The sequence below is a fragment of the Centropristis striata genome, chromosome 10 (assembly GCF_030273125.1).
Source record: "Centropristis striata isolate RG_2023a ecotype Rhode Island chromosome 10, C.striata_1.0, whole genome shotgun sequence".
Lineage (NCBI taxonomy): Eukaryota > Metazoa > Chordata > Actinopteri > Perciformes > Serranidae > Centropristis > Centropristis striata.
Genome location: NC_081526.1, coordinates 27,172,542 through 27,195,711, shown reverse-complemented (window position 1 = coordinate 27,195,711; position 23,170 = coordinate 27,172,542). Strand labels below are relative to the sequence as shown.

The window sequence follows — 23,170 nt, the reverse complement described above, 5'->3', positions numbered from 1 at the left end:
CTAACTTTTTAAAATCGGAGTTGTAGCTTAATTGAAAAAATAAGTTAATTAAGTACTGTATTCAATCAAGAGAATACTAAAAGGCTGCAGTCTCAATCATTTTATTTCATGTGTATCCACTTCTTTTAATTCAATTCAAGCTGCGAAGCACTTACAGGACACAGTGTTGACAAAACCTTGAACAGTAAATGTTTTTATAAACTAGATATTAGAGGTTGAATCACTACCAGTCAGCATGAGCAGTTTAGATGCTTAGCTTTGTCTGGACTCTGAGCAGTCCTTATTGATGCAACCACCCTCTGCTCCTGCCTGTTTTCTCTTTCAGAGACATACATCTGTCTGTCAGGCCAGTTCAAGTGCACCAGGAAACAGAAATGCATCCCACTTAACCTGCGCTGTAACGGTCAGGACGACTGTGGAGACGGAGAGGATGAGACAGACTGCCGTAAGACACCACATTATTACTTTTAGCCTCATTGTCTTAGAAATGGCTTTGCTGAGCTTTTAGCCCAGGTAGTTTATCATTAATTTGATCATTCTGCCTGAACATTTCAGCAAAAGCTGGGATAAAAGTCACTATTTTAAGATCTCTGATATTTTTGTTTGAAAGATATAATCAACTGGATTAAAGTGAAGCACTTTAATTGTCTTCTTTCTGACAAGTTAGATTAATTCCTGTGTTTGGACAGACTATATGACGACATTAACATTGCATAGTCTTCATTAAGTATTCCGAAGGCGGCCCTTGTTATGTCCTGTTCCTGTGAAAGGGGATTAGATATTGAATCACACAGAGGATAAGAACAGATTTTCTCTGCGATGATGTAACTCATCAGAATATCACACCCCATTCTAGTCTTTCAGTCTGCTGCATTTGTCTTGCATGTGATTGCAGGAGGGGTCAGAGTGGGGGGAGAGAATGCAAGAAAGTAAGGAGGAGAAAGCAAGACTTGTAAAAAAAAAAAAAAAAAGCGCTTTAATTAAAATGAAGCTAATTACTTCACCCCTTCTTAGACTTCCACAATGATTGGATGTGGTTTTGAATGCACTTTTGTAATGAGCACTGCACCACTGAAATTAAAATGCTATCTGAAACAATGTGAGCTTTATAACAAGCAGCTACTTGCTATAATAAAACACTGAAAAGGTGTTTTGGAGAAATTAATAGCCGCCTCACTGGTTCTTAAATCACTGTAGTTTTTATGAAGTCTCAGATTACACTCTAACACACTGCGTGTCTCTGTCTCCGCCTACAGCGGAGAGCACCTGCTCTCCGGATCAGTTCCAGTGCAAGGCCTCCATGCACTGTATCTCAAAACTCTGGGTTTGTGATGAGGACCCTGACTGCGCAGACGGGTCAGACGAGGCTAATTGCGGTGAGTTGTGGAAACCCACTTAACCATAAATCACACCACTTCACTTATTTTTCAGTTAGACGGGGGAAGAATTTGATTTAATCTGAATTAATTTTACACTTGGCTTCACTCCGGTCTCACTCAGTCCTTCAACGTGTTCTCACCAAATATCTGATGATGTGCTGAGTGAGAAAGCCATGAAGGACAGCTGTCCCCTTTAGTCAATAAGAGTTTAGCATTATGATCTCAGTTTGCCTGGCATGTTTAGCAGTTTTCCGCCTTTGAATGCTGACCTCACACACACAAAAGCAATTACTACTAGTGCAGGGCACCTTGGGAACTTTTTCTTCAGCATTAGAAAGAAAACTTTTTTCAGCACTATCCACGGGGAGTAGATTTGCTTGGCATGCATCCTTAAAGAGCCAGAATTATTTGATCAACTCCACAATAATGCAAAGCTCTATAAAGTTTCACCACATAGAAAGAGGCGGGTGGATCAACTTCCCTCAGAAATATCTTTAGTCATAATTACTTTTTTTAACCTACATTATCTTAAGAGGATAGCTTGAATTTGCAGTTGTATGTTATACCTATCCATAGTCAGTGTGTTATCTACTGTAGATGTAAGTACGCATTCCCCTCATTGGGAGAAGCAGGCAGGATAAATGTGTTTTAGCCACCCGGAAAAAGGCCCATCTCAAAATATCTATCACGTTATATTTTTTATATTTTCACCACTTTCCCTTGCTGTCAGACAGGCCTGATTAAGTTAACACAGCTTTGTTCTCATTGATCTCATCCAACACCTGACTCCATTGATAAAAACTGTACTTTTACCTCACTGAACACAGTGCTTCAAGTATGTTGAATTTTGTTTGTGCTATTGTGTAATTTTGGCGAGTCCAAACTAACACTTCAAAACACCAAAGTCACACAATAATCTATGAGGTAAAATCACTGTTTTTCTCAATGGAGCCTGGTAGCTTTGAAAAGAGCATGGATGGATTTAAAGTGGATTTTATGTAAAAAATAATTGCACAATTGGTCTTTTTTGCACAACATACAGTATGTATGGCAGCATAAACACGGCACAAAGCCCCCCCACTGTGTTTGTGTCTGTTTGGTGTTGCTGCTTTGTATGTGTGAAATTGGAATAAAGCTTTTGTTTGTAGTGTTGTCAGTATATTTGGCTCGCACAACATTGCAATTTGAGATTTGTTATTAAAATAATAATCATGCTTTGATGTTTGATGCCTAACACATCCTCTCAATAGATCCCTTTGTTATTTCAGGTTGGTTTCATGTGGAGGTTTTGCTTTAATGCCAATTAACTCGAGGAGGCCCTGATGTAATATTGAGTTAATGTTTATCTCACTTTGAGTAGTTTACAGATGTTTGACTTTAGCCCCTCAGACTCTATCATCTTTTGTTTATCAGCATCATGCAATAATTCGACTAAAAATTCCTCACCACTTCAGATTACTCAAAAGAGATAATGATGCTTTATAGCTACTTTATTTTCACTTTGAATTACTTCAGAGTGTTTAAGGAAGTTTAGCTTGTTAGCACCGTAATGAGCTCTGACTTAGCAGGGAGATATTACTTTTTTCTTTTCCTGTGTCACGTCTTTTATATGCTGTTAGTGACTGAGCTGCTTCCTAATGAATAGCTGCCTTGTGTCCTCTGCTGCTGCTCTCAGCTTTCCCTCCTGATTCTCTCCTCCTGCTGTCATGTTGGAAAGAGATCCAGGCAGAATCTGCCACCCTCCTCTTTTGACGCATCTCTTCCCTAACTGATAACAGCGTTACCTTGGCCATTATCCCTGATGATGTCTGTACCGAAATGACTTTTTAAAAGGAAGCTCTCAGTTTGACTTTGAAAACCCATTCTGAGGAAGTATTGCTGGAGCAAATATCAAAGCATCTGTTCTTTTTTAAATGAATGCAGATATTTTGGGTAATTGTAACTCTGGCCATTGATGTTTAACATTGGAATGCCCAATTTAATAGTGAAATGCTTTAGGCCCTCGATCATTTTTACCAAAACAACTGCAAGTCCTATAAATTCCAGGCAGAGACACCTCAAACAGCATATACAGCAAATAAATAACAAGTCGAAGCAAAGTTAAACTCTCGAATGCCATTTATTGAATGTGTGATTGACATTTTGTAGCCTGAATCCAGACCTCTGAATTACTGCCCACAACTCAGAATTTTTCAGTCTGTTTATCAGTATTTTGAGTAGAAGGCATCACCTTTTTTTTTTTTAACCCTTACCCTTATAGCTGAAACATTAAAGGTGTTCACTGTTTTCCCACCCTCTGTACAAGATGATCAAGGCTCATTATATTTTTTTTCTGTATCAAAAAGTTTTCTGAACTGTTCTCATCAAGAGAAAATCTTTCCCTGTAAACTTTGGAGATCATTAAAATGCACAAAGACAATATTTTAAGTTGTTTACCTGCCACGGGCACACTCTGATTACTCTGGCCAGTTTTCAGGTTGTGAGGGAGGGGAAGTTGACAGGTCAAACAAACAGCAGACTTTCACCCAGGCGAGTGGTGTGCGAAAACAAACGTTTTTTTATGTAACTTCCGTTTTTTAACACATCTGTGGCTCACGTCAACCTTGTAACTACTTCACTTCTGGCATTTACGTACATTTATTTACTGTTTAAATGCATGTCACAAACTGTTTTTTAACGCCTTTTTTTTGCCCCAAACCTAGGTCAGTGGTTTTGAGGCGTAAATTCACAGAAAGTGCAATTTTTATTTAAACTGTGAACCGTATGTATGTATAATGACATTTGTTCTATTTTTACAACTCTCCACGCTACCATGATCTGCGAAACACTCACATGGGTCATTTTGCAAGCGCTGAAATGTGTCATAATGGCTCATATTGACGGTCTATTCTGTCATTTATATTGGAGATCTTCTTGGGCAGATTTGCTGGAACATGTGAACACAGCATTTATGCATGTCCAAAAACCTGTTGATATCCAAGTTTTTCCTAATTTTTTAAATCAGATGTGTTTCCTCTTCTGATAAGAAATGTGGGCTTTTCTACCTCCATACTTGCAAACTTTGGGCTAATTGGTGTGTGTACAACTATAGAAACATAGACAGCTGACCATTAACAGGCAGGAGTGTGTGTCCCAAACTGCAGTAAAAACCCATAGCAACATGCATATTCAGAATGCTCTGTACACGTCCAAGGAATGCTTCTAAAACCTGAATCATATCTGCATATCCAGCATAATGCTCCATTTGGAATATGGCCTAATTCATAATCCGAGCAAATATACTGTTTACATAATTTGGGATATGGTCATATTCAGAATTATTGGTATGCATGTTAACTTGTGTGAGTATTCTCTTGCAGCAGGATGATAATGATGTGCACATTAACAAAAGAAAAAAAGATGTATGGTCTTTTTAACAAAATCCAATACATAAGTTGTAAAAAGAAAAAAAATGACATATTATTTACTGAATATTTAAATGATGCGTACTATAATCAAGTGAATATCAATGAAGTGATATGCTGCTATATATCCTGCTGAAAGATGAACACATCACTGTCATGTGCTGTTACTTGTTGTCGCGGACAGGACGCTGAGACAGAAACACTGTGGGTGTGGTACAGCAAAGCCAAAATCAAACGCTTCAGCATTTGTTGTGTTCTGAAATTCTCTTGGATGTTTTCTTGAAGAAAGTTCAATTTTGCCAACTTCCTGTCACAAATTCTGTTGAGGATGATTGGTAGCACAGTCAGGTATTTCATCTTACGGTGCGTTAGCCTCTGGAGTGCACACCGTGTTTTGAACTCGGTGTCAGACTTGCTTAGGGAAACCCTGAGGAAACGATGATTACACGTAGAAAATATGATAGCTAGCACACTATTAATATTCATGCTCTTTGAAGCCATTTTCATCTTCATGTTTGTTTGCTCCTGATGAAAAAGATGAAAAGACCTGCGGACCTCATGAATTCCGCTGCGAGAATAACAACTGCATCCCAGACCACTGGAGGTGTGACAGCCAGAATGACTGTGGAGACAACTCAGACGAAGAGAACTGCAGTGAGTACCTGACTCCTTCACTTTCTGCCAGCTCGCTGTGTTCCTTTATATACACCGTTGACGCTCTACATGCACTTAGGCAGTGAAGAATTAGACTTTTCTGAAGACACCTGAGTGCTCGTCCCACACACATCCTCATGTCTGTACACCCTGGATAATGCTTCCTACAATCGACCCAGCCAGGCTCATCTCTCTTTTTAAAGCAGACTCTTATTATCCATGCTGAGAATAATTTCAGACTTAGACGCCTAAGCTCTTGATATCATCTCTTCACTATAATTTACCCAGCTCATATTCCCTTTTGTTTGGATATTCATCATCACTTTTAGAAGAAAACTTTTATTTACTCATGAAATGACACAGGTAACCGGCCCTGTTAAATTCCATATCTTTTGTGTGACTGTACGTTATATGAGTATGTGCATTCCTCCTGTGTAGTTTTGCTGAGTATGCATCATTTACGTGATTTATTAGACGCTCATTCCCCATACCTATTAATGTCACTTAAAATGCAAATAAAAGCCAGTCAAGTGGTGGATGGTGAGGAATTAAGCAGGTGGACCAGCAGACAGTGGAAAGGCTGCAAATCAGATTTTGCTGCAATGCCTGCTGGGAGTCTCTGTTGCAGCACAGCTCATAACACACACCCTGCGTTAGCTAACAGTCCATGATAACAAGGGGAGGGCCCAGACACTGGATCTGATGCAGCTGTTTAGCTGCGCCCTAATATTGTCCTCGGGGACAGACTTGCACTAAATGGCAGATACAAGCTTTTTGGCTTCAAAAAGTATGTTGCCCCCTCCATTGTGAGAGCAGCAATGAATGTATTTACATCTTGATCAGCTTTGCCAGCTCCGCCACTTCTCATACAAAATGACTCTAATTAGCTAAAACGACGGTTTTGCCAACACAGAACATTTGTCCGATTGCTGCATTGGGGGTGTTTGTTTGTTATGTAGAATGCTGAATCAGTTTGGCATCATTTTAAATCTTTCTTTTTTTTCTCTCAACTTAGAGCCTGTCACCTGCAACCACAAGGACTTTGCCTGTGCTAACGGAGACTGCATCTCCTCCCGATTCCGCTGCGACGGAGACTATGACTGCCTGGATAATTCAGATGAGGCCAGTGTTTGAGATATGTGTACCACTTATTAATAAATTAAAGTGGAAGGTAAACCCACTTGAGTGCTGCTCATGAGGCACAGATATTAGATTTTAATTTAAAAACAAAATACTGCACACTTCAGAATGGCTTTACAAGGAGATCCATTTTCAATCAACATTTCAGAAATGTTTTCCTTTTCAGGCATGTTTCCTTTAATTAGTGTGAATAGAAATCATTTAGTGCACCTTCTATATAGCCACATGCCAGTTGGTCTATTTTATTATTAGGGTGGCAATCTAGCTACACAGGTCAATTTACACATAAAGGGTGTTATAAAGTGTACACAGACTAAATTACAGTATTTCTTTTGGGACACTGTGATCTAGTCTATAATCGATCACCACTCTTTTGCACTTTACACTCACACTACATTTATCTGATAAAATTTTAGTGTCAAGTTATGTTACAAACTGAGATTTTTGCATACAAATATTTTTGTAAAAGTACTGCTGAAATTATTAGTTAATTGACAGAAAATACAATTTCTGGAAATCAGTAGTTATTTTTCCCCTTAATTACTTTCCCTTTGTATTTTTATTATTTTAAATATGTCGAGGTTTGGGCTGTTGTTTGAACAAAACAAACAATTTGAATGTGTCACTTTGCTTTTTGGGTAATTGTGATGGTATTTCTCACTATTTTCACTATTTTACATATCAAACAATTAAATCATAAGATAAATTCATAATGAAAATTATCAACATGTTGGTGAGTTCCACCTCACCCAACTACAACAGTGAAGTCCTGTTTTTAATTATTAATTTATTTGTACTAATAACATACTATATAATATTATAACATTTTTCTACTTTAATACATTTTTTCTGATTAAATGTTAACTTCAGTAACATTTTTAACTCGTAAGAGGTATTTTCACATAGTGGTATATTTATTTCGATAGAGGATCTGAAAGCTTCTCCCTCCACTGTTGATATCTAAGCTTGCAGCCCAAGCACACATATAACATCACAAATGGAAAGGGAGATAAAATTGGATGGGTAGATTGCCACTTGCAAAGAAAATAATCCCATTCTAGACATAATTCATTGTGTTGATCCAAATCTACTCGTCATGGTCGCTACATTCCAACAATGCTGTGCAGAAAATATCACTGTAATGGGTTATTGTACTTTCAAGTACATTAGTGCATGAAATACCTTGTGTTTATATGCTTCTGAAAATCCCAATCCCCAATGCCTTTCAGCAAAACAAAGACTGCTTGTTTTGTTCATAAATATGCTTGAATATCTTAATTTATGAAGCTTCACATTGCCATTGTGATTTAACGCTCTTGTAATACGTGAAGAAATTAACCTAAATGTGCCTTAATCTAGCATTGCACGGTGTAAAGAGATTTTTGCACGATTCATAGAAAGAATGCTCAATCAGTGGTAATGATGCAGCGCAATGCATAATTCAAGGACACAGGCTTGATATTACAATTCATTATTCTTGTTAATTTATGGCTCTGTTTAAGATTTGCATGGCATTTTTTTAATATATAATCCCTCTCTGTGCAAAGCAGTGGAACCCTAATTAACCCTTTATTATGTGTCTCCATACTGCCAACTCTCTGGGTCAGAGCAGGGAAGTAGTTTCAAGAAAGAAAGGTTGCCTTTTAATACGGATTATATTATACAGTGATTATTAAATTTAGTTCCTCATAGTGCCGTCATCAAGTAGATTGTCCAACCTATTTATCTGTGCATGGAAGAATACTGGATTGCATCATTTTTTTCAAGCAGAAAAAAATGTTGATACTCCGCTACAGTAACCTTATGCTCAACTTTTTTATTAATTTGTTTTTGCAATGTTTAAAATCACCCAAAGCTTGTTTTTATAGTGCACCCATATCATATCAAATCAAAATCAAATCAAAATTACTTTTATTTATCCCGTAGGGGAAATTCAGTGAGCCTGATGGCTGTAGGAGCAAAGGATCTTTTGTGTCTCTCCGTCCTGCAACGGAGAGAGAGGAGCCGTCCACTGCTGTTTTTTTGGTCCATAAAGGTTTTGTGTAGCGGATCTAATCACTTCAAATGTATGCGGTTTAATTCTATGTTAAATCTTGACCTGAAAAGGAGTAAAAGTTTTGTACTTTTACTCCTTTTCAGGTCAAGATTTAACATAAAATTGAACACACATACCTCAAAATTGTACTTAAGTACAGTACTTGAGTAAAAGTACTTACATTACCTCACTGGTATGAGGAAGAATAATTTCACATCGATAGATTATAAAAGTAGTGTATGTAGTCACTGTGACATCACCACTTATTTTTGGACTCCAGTTTTGAAAAGGAGGGTAGAAGGAGAAGAAACGGGTCAAATGACGTCATATCCTCAGGGTACAGCACATGAGCAGTTTAACTGTAGCTGTGATGTCGGAGGGCTAAAGGTAAAGTAGGTGAAAGGATGCTTTCTGCTCATGGGGTGTGCTCGGCCTTTTGGCAGGTGCAGGCCAGATATTACTACGTGTTGTACCCCAGCAATATGACATTGTTTGACGCTGTGTCTTCTCCTCCTTCTACACTCTTTGAGTTTTGAAGCCTTGAGTTTTTGGCCATTGCCATCTTGGTTCATGACCATTACCATTCTGGGGTTTTTCTGCAAACAGCATTACGTCATCATCAATGAACAGCCGACTCATTAGAGTGTCTTTTAGTCCAATCCAACACTCCAACATTCACATTAAATCAAACTCCTTGTTGTTTTGTGAGTGTATAGAGAGTATAATAGATAAATAGAATCTTTCCCAGTTCCCAAGTTGATTCATCTTTAAAAGGGGAACTACAGTACATCACAGAAAGCATGAGGGCCTGTGCACCAACTGAACCTTCTTGTAAACCCTGAATTCCTCAGACTACGAGCAGATAACCCTGCCTTCATCAGTGCTACTTTGGATATTACATAAACAGTTCACATGCATTGTGTAATAATCTTAATACAACAATGACAGTGAACTTCTACCATATATTTACATCATGTTTTTACTGATTTTGTTTACAGAAAGGCTGTGAGGCTCGCTGTGCAGAGGACCAGTTTCGCTGTCACAACAACCTCTGCATCTCGCTCAAGTGGCTGTGTGACGGCCAAGAAGACTGCAAAATGGGGGAAGATGAGAAAAACTGCCATGAAACAGGTGCAAATTGAACCTCCTCTAGTTGGTAAAACCGTGTGTTCTTTTGAATGAAATCCTCTTTTCCATTAGAGCAGAGTTCATTCAAATGTTAATGTTTTATTCTTGTCAATGTCAATGTTGCTGGTAGAGATACCATGTGGGAAATTCAGTTTTGGCTTGTGTAAGGTCATTGCAATACTAAATAGTTAACAGTTGCAAATATGCACTTGTGAAAAATGTAAAAATGTTCCCTCACTGATGAATGAATTGAATGAATTGAAAGAAAGAAGCCCATATTTCCTAGGCATAAATCCATCATGTTTTTAACATTGGTCCCTTTACTAGACTAAAGGGATAGTTTGGATTTTTTGAAGTGGGGTTGTATGTGGTGCTTATTCACAGTCAGTGTATAACCTGATGTAGATGCATGCACGCAAGCTAAGCCCAGGTGACCAGGTGAAATTGTAACTAATTGTAACACACTCAAGTCATCCAATCAGAAACAAGCAGGAGTGATGACACTTAGGCCTAAAAATCACCAAGGATATTTGACACAGGGCTGACACCAAGACTAAATATAAATGCAAACAAAAACAATGATTTAAGGAGAGAGAAAGGAGAGAACATTTTAAATGATTGTTGACTAAAATACTTTTCATCATCAAAAACTGGACTAAAACATTTAAATTGTGGTCAAAAACTAAAACATTATCATCTAAAACTAGACTAAAACTATGAAGCAAAAAATTACCTAAATGTAACTGAAACTGAAGACCATTTTCAACTAAGGACTAAAATCTAAAATAGCTGCCAAAATAACATTGCTACCTCTCAAAACTGGGAGCATATTGACTGCTGGGTGTAATATTCTCACTATGGATAAGTATCTTATACAACCCCACTTAAAAAAATCTGGTTCCAAACTATCACTTCATACTTACCAGTATACAATTTAAAATTTGTATACTGGAATTATGGAATTTGAAAATCCCAATTTTCTCTGTGCACTTCCACACTTATTGCAGACCTTGAAAACGAAACAATCTGTAGTACAATATGATGATAACTGTCTCTATTCTGATAACGGCCTCTATTCTGCTGATTTGCTTTGAAGTTTGCCGTTCATTACTAGCCAAGAACTGTGAAGCACTTAGTTCAGCAGAAAGTGGCATACAGAGTATGAGCTCTTTGACCTGCAGGACAGCATCACACTGTCCCATGTCATTCTTGCCTGACAACTTATTCAATCTCAGGCTTTATTGTCTATTTTTAACAATTTTCTTATACAGACACTGGTATGATCAGCCTGTAATGTACGTTTCAAATTTTGTCAAGTAAATCTATTTATCTATTTAGGAGTGACAAGTTCCAAGAATTTCGGTCAGCATTAGCTTCATGTGGAGTTCTCTCGTTGTTCAAAGAGCAAACACTAAAAAAAGTGTCTCACCTGAGTGATTTTTAGTTGAGAAAAAGCGTGTTGTTGACAGATATACTTTGCTCCTCTGCAGCTGCCCCTTCGTGTTCCGTGAATGAGTATGTGTGTGCCAGCGGAGGGTGTGTGTCAGCCAGCCTACGATGTGATGGACACGACAACTGTCTGGACGGCTCTGATGAGGTCAGTGCAGCATCACATCATTCAAAAAAAGCAACAACGAAAAAAATGTGTTTTTGCTTTGGGTTCCTCTGATTGCTGCTGACAACAGAATGGACAGTCTGATGGTTTGTGTTCCTTTCCCTGACAGATCGGCTGTGTGAAGGAGTGCAGAGAGGATGAGTTTCTCTGCCTGAACCGTGCCCACTGCATCCCTCGGCGCTGGCGCTGCGATGACGTGTTGGACTGCATGGACCACAGCGACGAGGAAAGCTGCAGCCAGGGTAGGCATGAGTGTGTTACGGTGGTGTGTAGTGGCATCCTTTTGAAGATTGGTTTTTTATTCCCTTTAGGTAATAAAAATTATCCTCATCATAGCTGAAATCTTTACACTTGAAATATTATCATAGGTAACCATTTCAAAGCATTAAGTATAAAGGAGACAGGACAAGAGAGAATATTGAATGTCAGGTAAGTTCACGGTGAAGTGATAGAGGTCAGGTTTTTAGATACAAAGAATGAAAGATTTGAGATGAGATGAAATGATTCGTACTGCTTTTGTGAGGCAAAATGATCCAAGGCTGTCCGGATCATTATGTCAAATGATATGTCATTGTAATCTAGACAGTTTTCCAGTCGTATCTTCTACAGCTATGAATGAAATGTTCTATATGATCTGGAGAGCTAAAAGTCACGGAGGCTTATCTGTGTAATTGCAGGTGCTTTTTTCTGCCGGGCCGATGAATTCATTTGCAACAACACTCTATGCAAACTGCACACGTGGGTGTGTGATGGCAAAGACGATTGTGGAGATAACTCTGACGAAGACACAGACATGTGTGGTGGGTTGAAAGTGTCACTCCCAAGGCTTTCCTTTGAAGACAGTCGATGCATATTTTATAAACCACTACTTTTCTTTTCCAAGAGGGGATATTTCATTGTCTTTTCATACAAGATTGCACGCAGTTGTTTTGTTTTGTATTATTTATTAAAGTATCTTTTTGAAAGACATATCCATTAACTTTTCGTGTCTTTTCATCTCCAGCAAAACTTCCCTGCCCTCCTACAAGGCCATTCCGCTGCAGAAATGATCATGTGTGTCTGCGCACAGACCAAATCTGCAACAAAGTGGATGACTGCGGCGACAACTCGGATGAAGAGGAGTGTGGTGAGTGCAGAACGCACCAACACAGACTGCATATTAAATCTGCACAAATACAATTAAAGTTAGGGTCAGTTTATCAGTGCAGAAGTCTACTTCTATTATTTGATAACTGTGTTCCCCTGATGCACTAAAGAGGTGCATATATTGTTCCACTGTCATAGAAAATCTTAAAATGTTAAATGGTGCTGGGACAGAACTTGGCAGCTCACAACCACTGTTGCTGTTTTTTCATGAAGACACGACATGACACAAAAAATCATAATAGTCAAGTCCAAACTGTTCTTAAAGCATTGGTTACTTTTTAAGTTGTGTCCCCTGAAAAGAAGCAGTGTTGATTATAGCGGATGATTGTCTGCTCTATTTACACCCATGCTAGTTTTGCTTAAGCACTGATATCTCTCTCTTTTCTGTAGCAACTTTATCGCTCATTTCATCTGTTTATACGTTTTACAGTTCTGTTAGCTACTGACCTCAATAGCTAGCGATAGCTTGTCACTCTCTTGCTCAGTGTGTCAAATGTTTAGCTCCTCCTCGGCTCCTTTACTGATAATGGAACAAGTGTATGCAGTAGTTGTGGTGAAGGTGAGGCTTACTGAATTAGAAGTGTGGCTCTTCATAGGTGGTGCAGGCCGACCTGTCTGAAAGAAGCATAGTCACATGCCGAACGGCCATCGGCCACCACCACCATGAGCGAGTTGAAGCATTCCAACGGCCTTAATATAGTAACGACTTACCAATTACTTGATAAGAAGTAACACATAATGTCTCTTCTTACAATAAAAAAGTAATCTGAGTACTCTAACACGTTACTCTGTAACTGTCATCACATTTTGTCTATTTACAAGCTCAATTTTCGTCCTCATAACTACCACTCAATAGCCTGGCTAACATATATCACAAATGAGATTAGTCTGGATACCCTCTATTCATTTCTCCGTAGAGGAGGCGTGGTTTACGATCCTCCAGAGCTGTTTATTGGGAGCTACGAATGTCTATCATAAGTGTCTGTACGTAGCTCTTAGCCAATCGTATCAGTTATACCAGATGATGTATGTAGAGCGACAGAAATTGATGTTTACATAGCAAGACTAGCCCATCTCTACTTTGAGACTAAAATGCTCAATTCTGCTACTGCAACGTTTTTCTGCAGCATGTTCTGGCTCTGGCTGCTCACCGTCTACCGGCAGTGTTGGTGTGTGTGTGTGTGTGTGTGTGTCTGTGTGTCTGTGAGAGAGTGTTGCTTGCTGCTTTGCTGCAGGTCTCTCGCCGGCTCCGCTGTCCCCCGGCTCGTATCGAGATCAGCGGCGTTACAGCAGCGAGCGGTAGCGGGGCTAGTCGGTAGATTAGGCTTTTGCCAAATCCTGTCGGAAGCAAGGCTAAAACATACTTTTTGGTGGTGAAACAGGAGCGTAAAGTCAAACGTTCTTCTTTTAAAATAAACTTTGGCTCTAAACTATCTAGAACACTGTCTACAGCTAGATCCAAAGAAAGTTTCACTTCTGCTGCAGCCACGTTGGATCCGTAAGCAAACTACAAAACTACACTTCCGTCTGTCCAATAGTATGCATCGTCGTCTTGCTGTCCCTCCCCGTTCTGTGATTGGATCCCTAAAACAGGGCTAAGAAACGGCCATGGACATCAGACCCTTTCGCAGTTCGAAATGAAATTGAGCGCGCAAGGCAGTATGGGTATACGCAGGCTAACCTCACATAATGTTTTTTTGCCATCCTCTTGCAACCACTCAGATTCATATCATGACCCTATTTCCAGACTTGACCTGACCCAGAGGTTGGAAGTCATTGTTGAAAAAACAACAAAGGATTGCTGCATCCAAAAGCTGCACCATTAACATTAAATGTTTGGCCTCTCATGCCCATGTGGTGTCCTTTGGTATATAATATCTAACACTAACTAGGCTGATAAATGTGAGCTTGCCCTGCACTTTTCTGCTGAGGCCGAGGGGTTAGTTGACTTGAGTCTAGCACTAAGTGTATGTCATGCAGTCATACAATCCTGCACAGTTTGAGAATTATGTAAAATCATATTTTGTGTTTACATTTGGGATTTCACTTTTTATACCAATTAGCTGCATGTGCTGCAAATCATCACCCATGGATTCATTTACAAATGCAAGGCAGGGGGTGTAAATGAGATATTTACAGGCTGTATTGTAAAACATTGGATGCTCTTAACATTGTTTTGTTTCTTTTATTGATTTTTTTTGTGTTGAAATGGCTTTTCATTATATCTAATATGGCCAAAAGCCTAATGTCTGCCAGGCCTCTTATATTGTCCCGACGTGTTCCCTCCACACAAGCCTGGTGTGAGCGATCACACTGGGGCAGACAGGGCAGGAAGGGACAAATCACTTCTCTCATCCTTCACTCTTTCATCCCTTCTGTCCTCAATTCATCTTCCTCTCTGATTCCATTGATACATCCATCCATCTCTTACCTCACTTCATTACCTCTCACCATTGTGTGCTTCTCCCGTCCATCCATCCCTTCAATCTCACCTTAATCCCGCCGTTCCCTCCTTCCACCTTTCTATCACTTCATTTTATTATTCCCCTTCCTTCTCTTGTGCTGTGCTTGGGGGTGATGAAAACTGTGCAGTTGACTCAAGTGAGTTGTTGATCAAAAAATAATAATAATGTGCAAAATACATTACACCAAATAAATAGAAAACTGCTGTCTCATTGGTAGCATACATGCTTTATTTGGTAAAAATACAGATGAAAAGGTAAAAAAAAAAGTAAGAAAACAGAAAGAAAATAAGTAACCAAGGTACTCTGGAACCTTAGAACGTCACATTTAATTTTGCAATCAGTAAAGTAAATGTGAAAGTAATAAGACAAAATTGATTTAAATTCCTGAATTTTTTATCTTCATCTACTAAAATATCTTTGGAAACTCAAAGCTCCATATTTGCTCTGATTTTGTGGAACTTAACGACTCCTGTTCTTTTCTTTTGTTGTCTTCTCCACTGTCACTGTGTGTACTGAAGCAGAGGTGGTGGCTGGAAGACCTCGTCCTTGTGGGAAGACCGAGTTCACCTGCAGTAACCAGCGCTGCATCCCAATCCAGCTGCAGTGCGACCTCTTCAGCGACTGCGGCGACGGCGGCTCGGACGAGCAGGACTGCAAGGCCTGTAAGTACAGCAACAGTTGACTCGAGCAAACAGATCAAAGAAGCAATTGGAAGAGATGAAAAGTTCTGAATGTCACCATGATTTTTATTCAAGAAGCTCAGCAATCTCATTTTCATGCGATGTTTTGTTATTTATGGTAATATATGTATGCCCATGTTCGACGTGTGCTGTGTACTATATGAAAGAAGAAGATGCCCTTTCGGCTTTTGCACATCAAAAGAGAATCACAGCAGGTGTCTAAGACGCAGAGGACTGATGTGTAATCAAAGTCCTGTCTTTATTTGTAGTTTCCAGCGGAGATGTATGTGGAAAGAAAACAAACCCATGTGGAGAGGATGCGATTTGCAACCAGACAAATGCTAATGCTATATGCCAGTGCAAGCCTGGCTTTAAAAGGAACCAGCAGACAGGCCAATGTGAAGGTAATGTATAATCAGTTTCATGCTGCACAACAGTTTAACTCTAATTTATTTTTATTTACATCAGCCAGGTGAAGATGCAAGAATTAAGTTTATGTTGCGAATCAAATAGGACTGTACAGAATAGTTCAAAGCATCCATTCCTAAAGCTGACATAAGAGTAATAATAATGAACATTTACATGCCGTGCACCTGTTTTTTTCTTTTGCACTCATTCAGTTTACACAGTTTACATTTCTTAAGATAAAGATTAGGCTTTACTAATATTATTTGATAAAATGAAATAATTCATTCATTAGAATTTAATAATGCTAAAAAAACAAATTCATATTTAAATAAATAATTATTATAGCATTAGATTCCAGTTGTGGCCTTGTTGTAATGATGTTCAGGTCAGGGTTTTTTAGCACACACACACTGAGTCAGCCCATTGAAAGAGCCAATCCAGATAGCTCAACCAATAAAAAATAAAAATCTGTATTTATCAACCACCCAAACCCAACCCAACACACACACACAGCCAACCTAATGCTTTATAATAGCACAACTAAAGGACTGAGGAATGAGACAGAGAATAAGACTGCACTGAACATTGTGTATCTTTGAGAGACGAATAGATAGAGAGTGAGTGACAGAGAGAAGGGTTAGACGTAATGTTATTAATAAATGTAATGTTGTTGGTCGACCCGCGCATCACGACTGCATAGGATCGTTTCTGACTCATGTAATCAGAACATTTTAAATAATAAATGAGCACTGTAAAGTCCAAAAGTCAAAATGTTTAATAAAGATGTAATCACTTGCAAGTTTTCATTTCAATGTTATTATCTAATGAAATACTCTGCTGGAATTCATATTTATTGGCATTTAGCCTTTAAAGAACAACCTTTTCACTGCGCTCAAAAAACAGGTTTCTCTCCCACTTGCAATGCACAAAGGGAGGTATGCACCTGTATTGGCAGTCTTACAGCAATAAGTTCAAACAGATTCACAGTTTTATTCATTAAAGAAAGCTGATTTAATAATCCAATGAATCACTTTGTGCAAACTGAGAAACATTTTTTTACTCTTATATTCGCTATAGCCAACTGTCAGCATCAAAGTTTTTTATTCGGTTATTTTAAAATAAAAAAACTCCAAACCCCTTTCCAAACTAATATAAAGATGTAAAATATATCTGCTGAGGGCAGACAAGCTAGTTTTCAGAAATAAATACGGTGTAATAGCCCCATCTCAGTTGTGTCAAGTTGTGCCACAAAATATCAAGCTAAGGCTTTTAGTTTCACAATAATAAACTGATCGTTTTCCCCACTATGTGGAGAACCTGTTGAGAGGAACACAGATCCACATGATACAATAAACCGGCAATGGCTACATACCAGAGCTTATTTTGGCACCACTGTAAAGAAAAAGAAAAATACTTATATAGAAATATGAATTTGTACATGTCACAATTCTGATATCCTCTCCCACCTACTGTCTACTTCACCTAGCCTCAAATATAATGCACTCATTCTCTTCAAGATATGATAGCTTTGATTATTTAGTCAACCCTTTGACCCAGTTCTTGTTTCACAGTTTGATGGCTTTTTCTCTCATAGTTATTACCTGTATGCAAAGAGAAAATGTCATTTACTGTGCGCATATAATTTCCTCTTTACTAATGGGTCGAGGGCACCAAATTGAATTAAGGTCCATACTATATCTCTTGCTGATGCATATAATGTCCTGACCATAGCCACTTTTGGCCTTGGCTTGTCTGTTCTGTGCTGGAATGTATTTTTCATCTATTCATCATGTCTTAATGCATAGAAACTGACTCATTCAAATAGCTTTTATGTTTTCTAAAGCAACTGGATCCTAATTCAATCAGTGTTTCTTTTTTCCAGAGATAAATGAATGCCTACAGTTTGACACGTGTCCTCATTACTGCACAAACACAAAAGGATCTTTTAAGTGCACATGTGACCGCAATTACAAGGAAATCAATGGCAATTGCATAGCAAAAGGTATGATCCTAACGTTTAATATCAAACATAATTTGGAGTACTCTGCATCAGTGGTGGAATGTAACTAAGTACATTTACTCAAGTATTGGTTTTTGAGTGCAATTTTGAGGTACTTGTACTTTACTTGAGTATTCCCATTTTTTGTAACTTTATACTTCTATTTAACTACATTTTGAGGCACATATTGTACTTTTTACTCCACTACATTTAGCTGACAGCTTTATTTACTTTTAGGTTTACATGAAAAACATGATGACTTTAAAATTATTCTGCATTTTTTTTTATAAATTAAACCTCATAACGGTATATTAAGCATTTAAAATTAGCCCTGTCTTTACAAAATAAAAACACTGCTAACAGAAATACATCACGACAAATATTCTAATATTATATTTAGATATATATCTGAGTGGGGCCATTCTGCTGAACGAATACTTTTACTTTTGATACTTTAAGTACATTTTGATTCTGATACTTTTGTACTTTTACTTCAGTAAGTTTTGAATGCAGGACTTTTACTTGTAGTGGAGTAATTTTGCAGTGTGGTATTAGAACTTTAACTTAAGTAAAGGATCTGAATACTTTTTCCACCACTGCTCTGCATACATGCTAATGTGCTGATATGATGTTGTTAAACTGTTGTATGTACAGTGTACTGAACCCTGAATGGAATTAGTCAATGTTGTTTTGTTTTCTTTTTTTTTTACATATTAATAACTCACCGGGCAGGACCAGAAGATCGAGTGCTCTACATTGCTAATGATACTGAAATCCGAAGTTTTGTGTATCCATTTAACCAGAGCCACGGACACAAACTGCTCACTCACATCGAGGACAATGCCCGCATTATCGGGATGGACGCTCTGTTTCACCACCAAAAGTTTATCTGGGCTACCCAATTTAACCCTGGTGGAATTTTTTTCAAAGACAATCTAGAAAGAAGTCAAACTAAAACAAATGTCAGAAACATTGTAAGTATACCAAATATGTGGCTTTTTGACTCCCATTATGTCTTTTACGAGACACAACTCATAAAGTAAATGTAAGCACAATGGTTGACCTGAGCACCTGACTGTGTGACTGTTATTGTTTGCAGTGTTCAGACTTTCGTCGACCCAGAGATATTTCTGCTGACTGGATCACAGGCAACATCTATTGGACCGATCACTCTCGGATGCACTGGTTCAGCTATTACACAGCCCACTGGACTAAATTACGATATTCTATAAATGTGGGACAACTGAAGGGACCAAATTGCACCCGCTTGATTACTGACATAGCAGGAGAGCCATACGCCATCGCTGTTAACCCAGCCAGAGGGTAAGCCATTCCATTTTCCTATTGACATCTTTTAAGACTTGTTCCCCATAGAAAGGTGTGGTATATTATAAAAAAGTCTGATAGATTTGGAATTCAGTTTTTTATGTCTCTGTGCCAGGGACATTAGGTTTCCCATTATCATGATCTCAGAAATGGCTGGAGGGAATTTTATCAAATTTGGCACAAACGTCCACTTGGACTCAAAGATGAACTGATTATATTTAGTTGGACAAAGGGCAAGATCACTGGGTTTCCTCACAAAATATGTTTTTGACCATGATTTGAAAACTCATATGCTAATTGTGACTCATAGGATATAATAACGTGATTTTATATCCAAATGGTCAATAGTCAGCTTCACTGTAACTTCATAATATTCTGCAAATCCACTCGTCCACTTCGTCATGAAATGCTCAGAAACAGAACAGACTGAGATAGAGACCATATTTCACATTTTGTTGGATTCTGAATCAGTGGCAATCATTTTGGGTGCCCAACTTGAAACTTGATTATGTGAGTGAAGCATTCAATTTTTTTTCAAATTTATAGCAATATCCATAATTGAAACTTTGTCTACTGTCATGGCAACATATGAGTTTGGAGAGACATTGGTAAACCTACAATTTGCCTGGTTGACAGAGGCATACAATCACACGGCGGTAATTCTAGTTTTCTATCTATCAATAAAAGTATAATCAACAGTTACGAAACATGTTTTGCGAAACATTCTTTGCTGTTGCCTCGCAATTAAAGCCATTTACTGGCACAAGACTGCAATGAGAAGCAGATAAAGGATCCTTTGCCATCAAGATAGTTATTAGAAGACAAAAACATGTCCATTTTTGTGCCCTTTTTGTCAGCTTAATGACTGAAAATGTATTTTATCAATAACTGAGCAGCAGGGGAAGGAGCTTATGAGTTGCCTATCATATTGCATATTCTCTGCAATATTTTAGAAGAACATGGTATCAGGAAGTTCCAGTATTTATCGTTGTCTGTTGCAGGATGATGTACTGGAGCGTAATAGGTGATCACTCTCATATAGAGGAATCAGCCATGGATGGCACCTTACGTAGAGTGCTCTTGGAGAAAAATCTCAGGAGACCCACTGGTAGGTATTTCATTTTGAAATGCATAAATTATTGACATTGCTATACAGTTCTTTCCTCCAATTACCTGATATCTTAAAAGGTACCCTGTGGAATCTTCATGAAAACCCTGTATTATTAACATTCATTCTCCCTCATCACTTGTACATACAACATAAGGCTGCATGTATACATTTTCATTTCCATTAATTCATTAGAATCTCTAAATATTTGAAGCATTGATTGTTAGCATTCATGTCTGCATCCACAACCAGTGGTCCAGTTCCTCTCTTCCGCCTTCGCTAATGCTTCTTAACATATCTTGGCGTGTTGTTACTGCCACTAGCCATCAATCAGTGGAATGGTGTGAAACCATTGGCAAGAGCATGTGTTGCGCCATCAAAGGCTTGTGCACATGCATATGCATCCTTTAGTAAGTTCAGAAGAAAATAAAACAGGGACTTGCCCATAAAAACATTGCTACATAGTGCTGCCGGTCTTCAAAGTCCTCAGGGTTGTCGAGGACACATTCAAGTTCCAAAGTCACATGTATTCACATTGTATATTTGAATTCCTGTTTTTTTTTTCATATTATTTACATTTTGATTGCAATATACTGTACTGTGCAAAAGTCTTTAGGCAAGTGTGAAAAAAGGCTTGAAAGCATTGATGCCGGTTTGAAGGCAAAGAGTGGTCACATATTGATTTGATGTAGATTTTTCTTCTGTTCACTCACTTTGCATTTCGTTCATGAATAAAAAATATACTATAAACTATACTTTAAACATTTCTTTTTTTGAAATCATTCTTATTTTACAGCATTTTTTCATACCTGCCTAAAACTTGTGCACAGTACTGTAAGAGATAAGATAAGATACAGTGGCGGGCGGTGCATTTCACACTTAGGCCTTCAGTGATGTCCAACTTAGTCAATAAATACCTTTCATTTTGCCAGCATTTATAACACCAGGACTGGAGAGTAGTTAGAAACACACTTAAGCACTACTAGGCATTGCATCACCTCAGTTGTTTACAAAATGGGCTATTATCCGGCGCATTTTAAAAATCAACAATACCGCATCAGCAATTAAAACATATCTGATATGCTACTGTCAAAACTTAAAAATAAAAGGGTCTTTAAAATTATCTTTCCAAAAAGTTTTATTAAATGAGTCCACAAAGAATATGCAAGCTTTAACATGATTGTACAATACATTGCAAAATCGCAGTTTAATATCAGAAAGACACTAACAAGACGGCCATACTTTGGCGACACAATAAACAATAAGTCTGTTTGTAAAAAAACGTTTTCATGTCAAAACGTGACGTATCACGACTTTCTGTGACCTGTTGCTTTGAGTACAACCACACAGCTGCGCCAATGCGCCAGATTATTTACATACCGTTAACAGTCCCGGCCGGGTGTGACTCTGTTGATCTGCATAGCACTGCCGTGGCTCAAACTAGTAAGTATCCATATCCAATCACAGGACGCGTAAATGTCACGTTCAACGTGAGGCCAGCTAGAGGGCCTTACTAACACAACTCGTGATCTGATTGGCTATCGCAAATATCTATCAACTGTATTTGCCCGTTCACTTACAGTGCACAGACGCCCGCATTGTTGATTCTGAAGGCCCGGGCAGATTTCATACAGCCTGGCAACATAAGATAGCTGAATTCTGATTGGATAAAAATTCTAACATAAAAACAACAGCACTGGAAGGAGCATAATATGACATGAAGAGAATATGAATACTTTTAAATATTTAGGGAAAGAAAATTAAAAATTAAATTAACCTTTATCATAATTATGATCATGATTTCTGGTTATGTTAGGCCAGCAGAGAAGGCCTTGCTGGCCCTGATGGCCCACCACTGATAAGATATAACTTTATTAATCACACAGTGGGGGAATTTAGTTGTCACAGCAGCTCAAGATACAGACACATAGATGTAGAAGACAGAATAAGAATATAAAAATAAGACATATACATACATTATATACACATTATATACATACTTTTTTGCTATTTGGCATTTATTATTAATATGTATTTTTTGCGTTTGTTTTCCTGAAAGTACTTTGCATTTTACAGATATTGCAAATTGGAGAAAATATATTTTAGCATGTTAAATAGGTTAAATAAGTTGCTGCATGTAGTAGTATGAACAGCAATGAATAAATATATTTAAATGTATGCAGAAATATACACAGTATAGTATAAGTGGAATATGACATATATAAAATAGAAATAATACAGAAGGCCTGATGTGGTCGATGTTAACAGAGATAGTGCATTGTATACATATAGTATGTCTTCTAGTTAACGTCCACTACTTTTAACAAATTGGCACCTATACATTACACAGTATCATTACCTATTTCATATCATATATTGAAATCCTTCATCTGTGAACATAGAAACAATACATACAAACACATTATTCTATCACCAGCCGATAAGAGGAAGCAATGAAACCATGGTAACCTCCATGACACCTTTGATGCACTGCACACGCGTCTCGGTAATTCATAACAAGCCACTGAATATACAAGGCATGTAAGATATTAAATTGGCTGACAACCTCATTAGCTAAGACTACATCTTTCGCAGCTGATAATGGGACAGCAAATGTGGACAGTTGAGGTAGCAGGATGTTTTCAAATGATTATTGTGCTAATATAGCTTATGGGAAAGCAGA

The 23,170-nt window shown here is 38.1% G+C and overlaps 1 protein-coding gene across 1 annotated transcript in view; it reads left to right on the top strand.

Annotated features, from left to right (window-relative positions):
* The window catches only part of lrp1bb (low density lipoprotein receptor-related protein 1Bb), a 289,380-nt gene that overhangs the window by 242,215 nt on the left and 23,995 nt on the right, over positions 1 to 23,170 (top strand). The window contains exons 64-78 of the mRNA XM_059343018.1: positions 326 to 445; positions 1,257 to 1,376; positions 5,321 to 5,437; positions 6,453 to 6,559; positions 9,611 to 9,743; positions 11,231 to 11,337; positions 11,465 to 11,597; positions 12,033 to 12,155; positions 12,359 to 12,481; positions 15,488 to 15,628; positions 15,916 to 16,050; positions 17,937 to 18,056; positions 18,786 to 19,027; positions 19,153 to 19,376; positions 20,381 to 20,487. Coding sequence (XP_059199001.1) covers positions 326 to 445; positions 1,257 to 1,376; positions 5,321 to 5,437; positions 6,453 to 6,559; positions 9,611 to 9,743; positions 11,231 to 11,337; positions 11,465 to 11,597; positions 12,033 to 12,155; positions 12,359 to 12,481; positions 15,488 to 15,628; positions 15,916 to 16,050; positions 17,937 to 18,056; positions 18,786 to 19,027; positions 19,153 to 19,376; positions 20,381 to 20,487 — 2,052 coding nt within the window. The remainder of the gene's footprint in view (positions 1 to 325; positions 446 to 1,256; positions 1,377 to 5,320; positions 5,438 to 6,452; positions 6,560 to 9,610; positions 9,744 to 11,230; positions 11,338 to 11,464; positions 11,598 to 12,032; positions 12,156 to 12,358; positions 12,482 to 15,487; positions 15,629 to 15,915; positions 16,051 to 17,936; positions 18,057 to 18,785; positions 19,028 to 19,152; positions 19,377 to 20,380; positions 20,488 to 23,170) is intronic.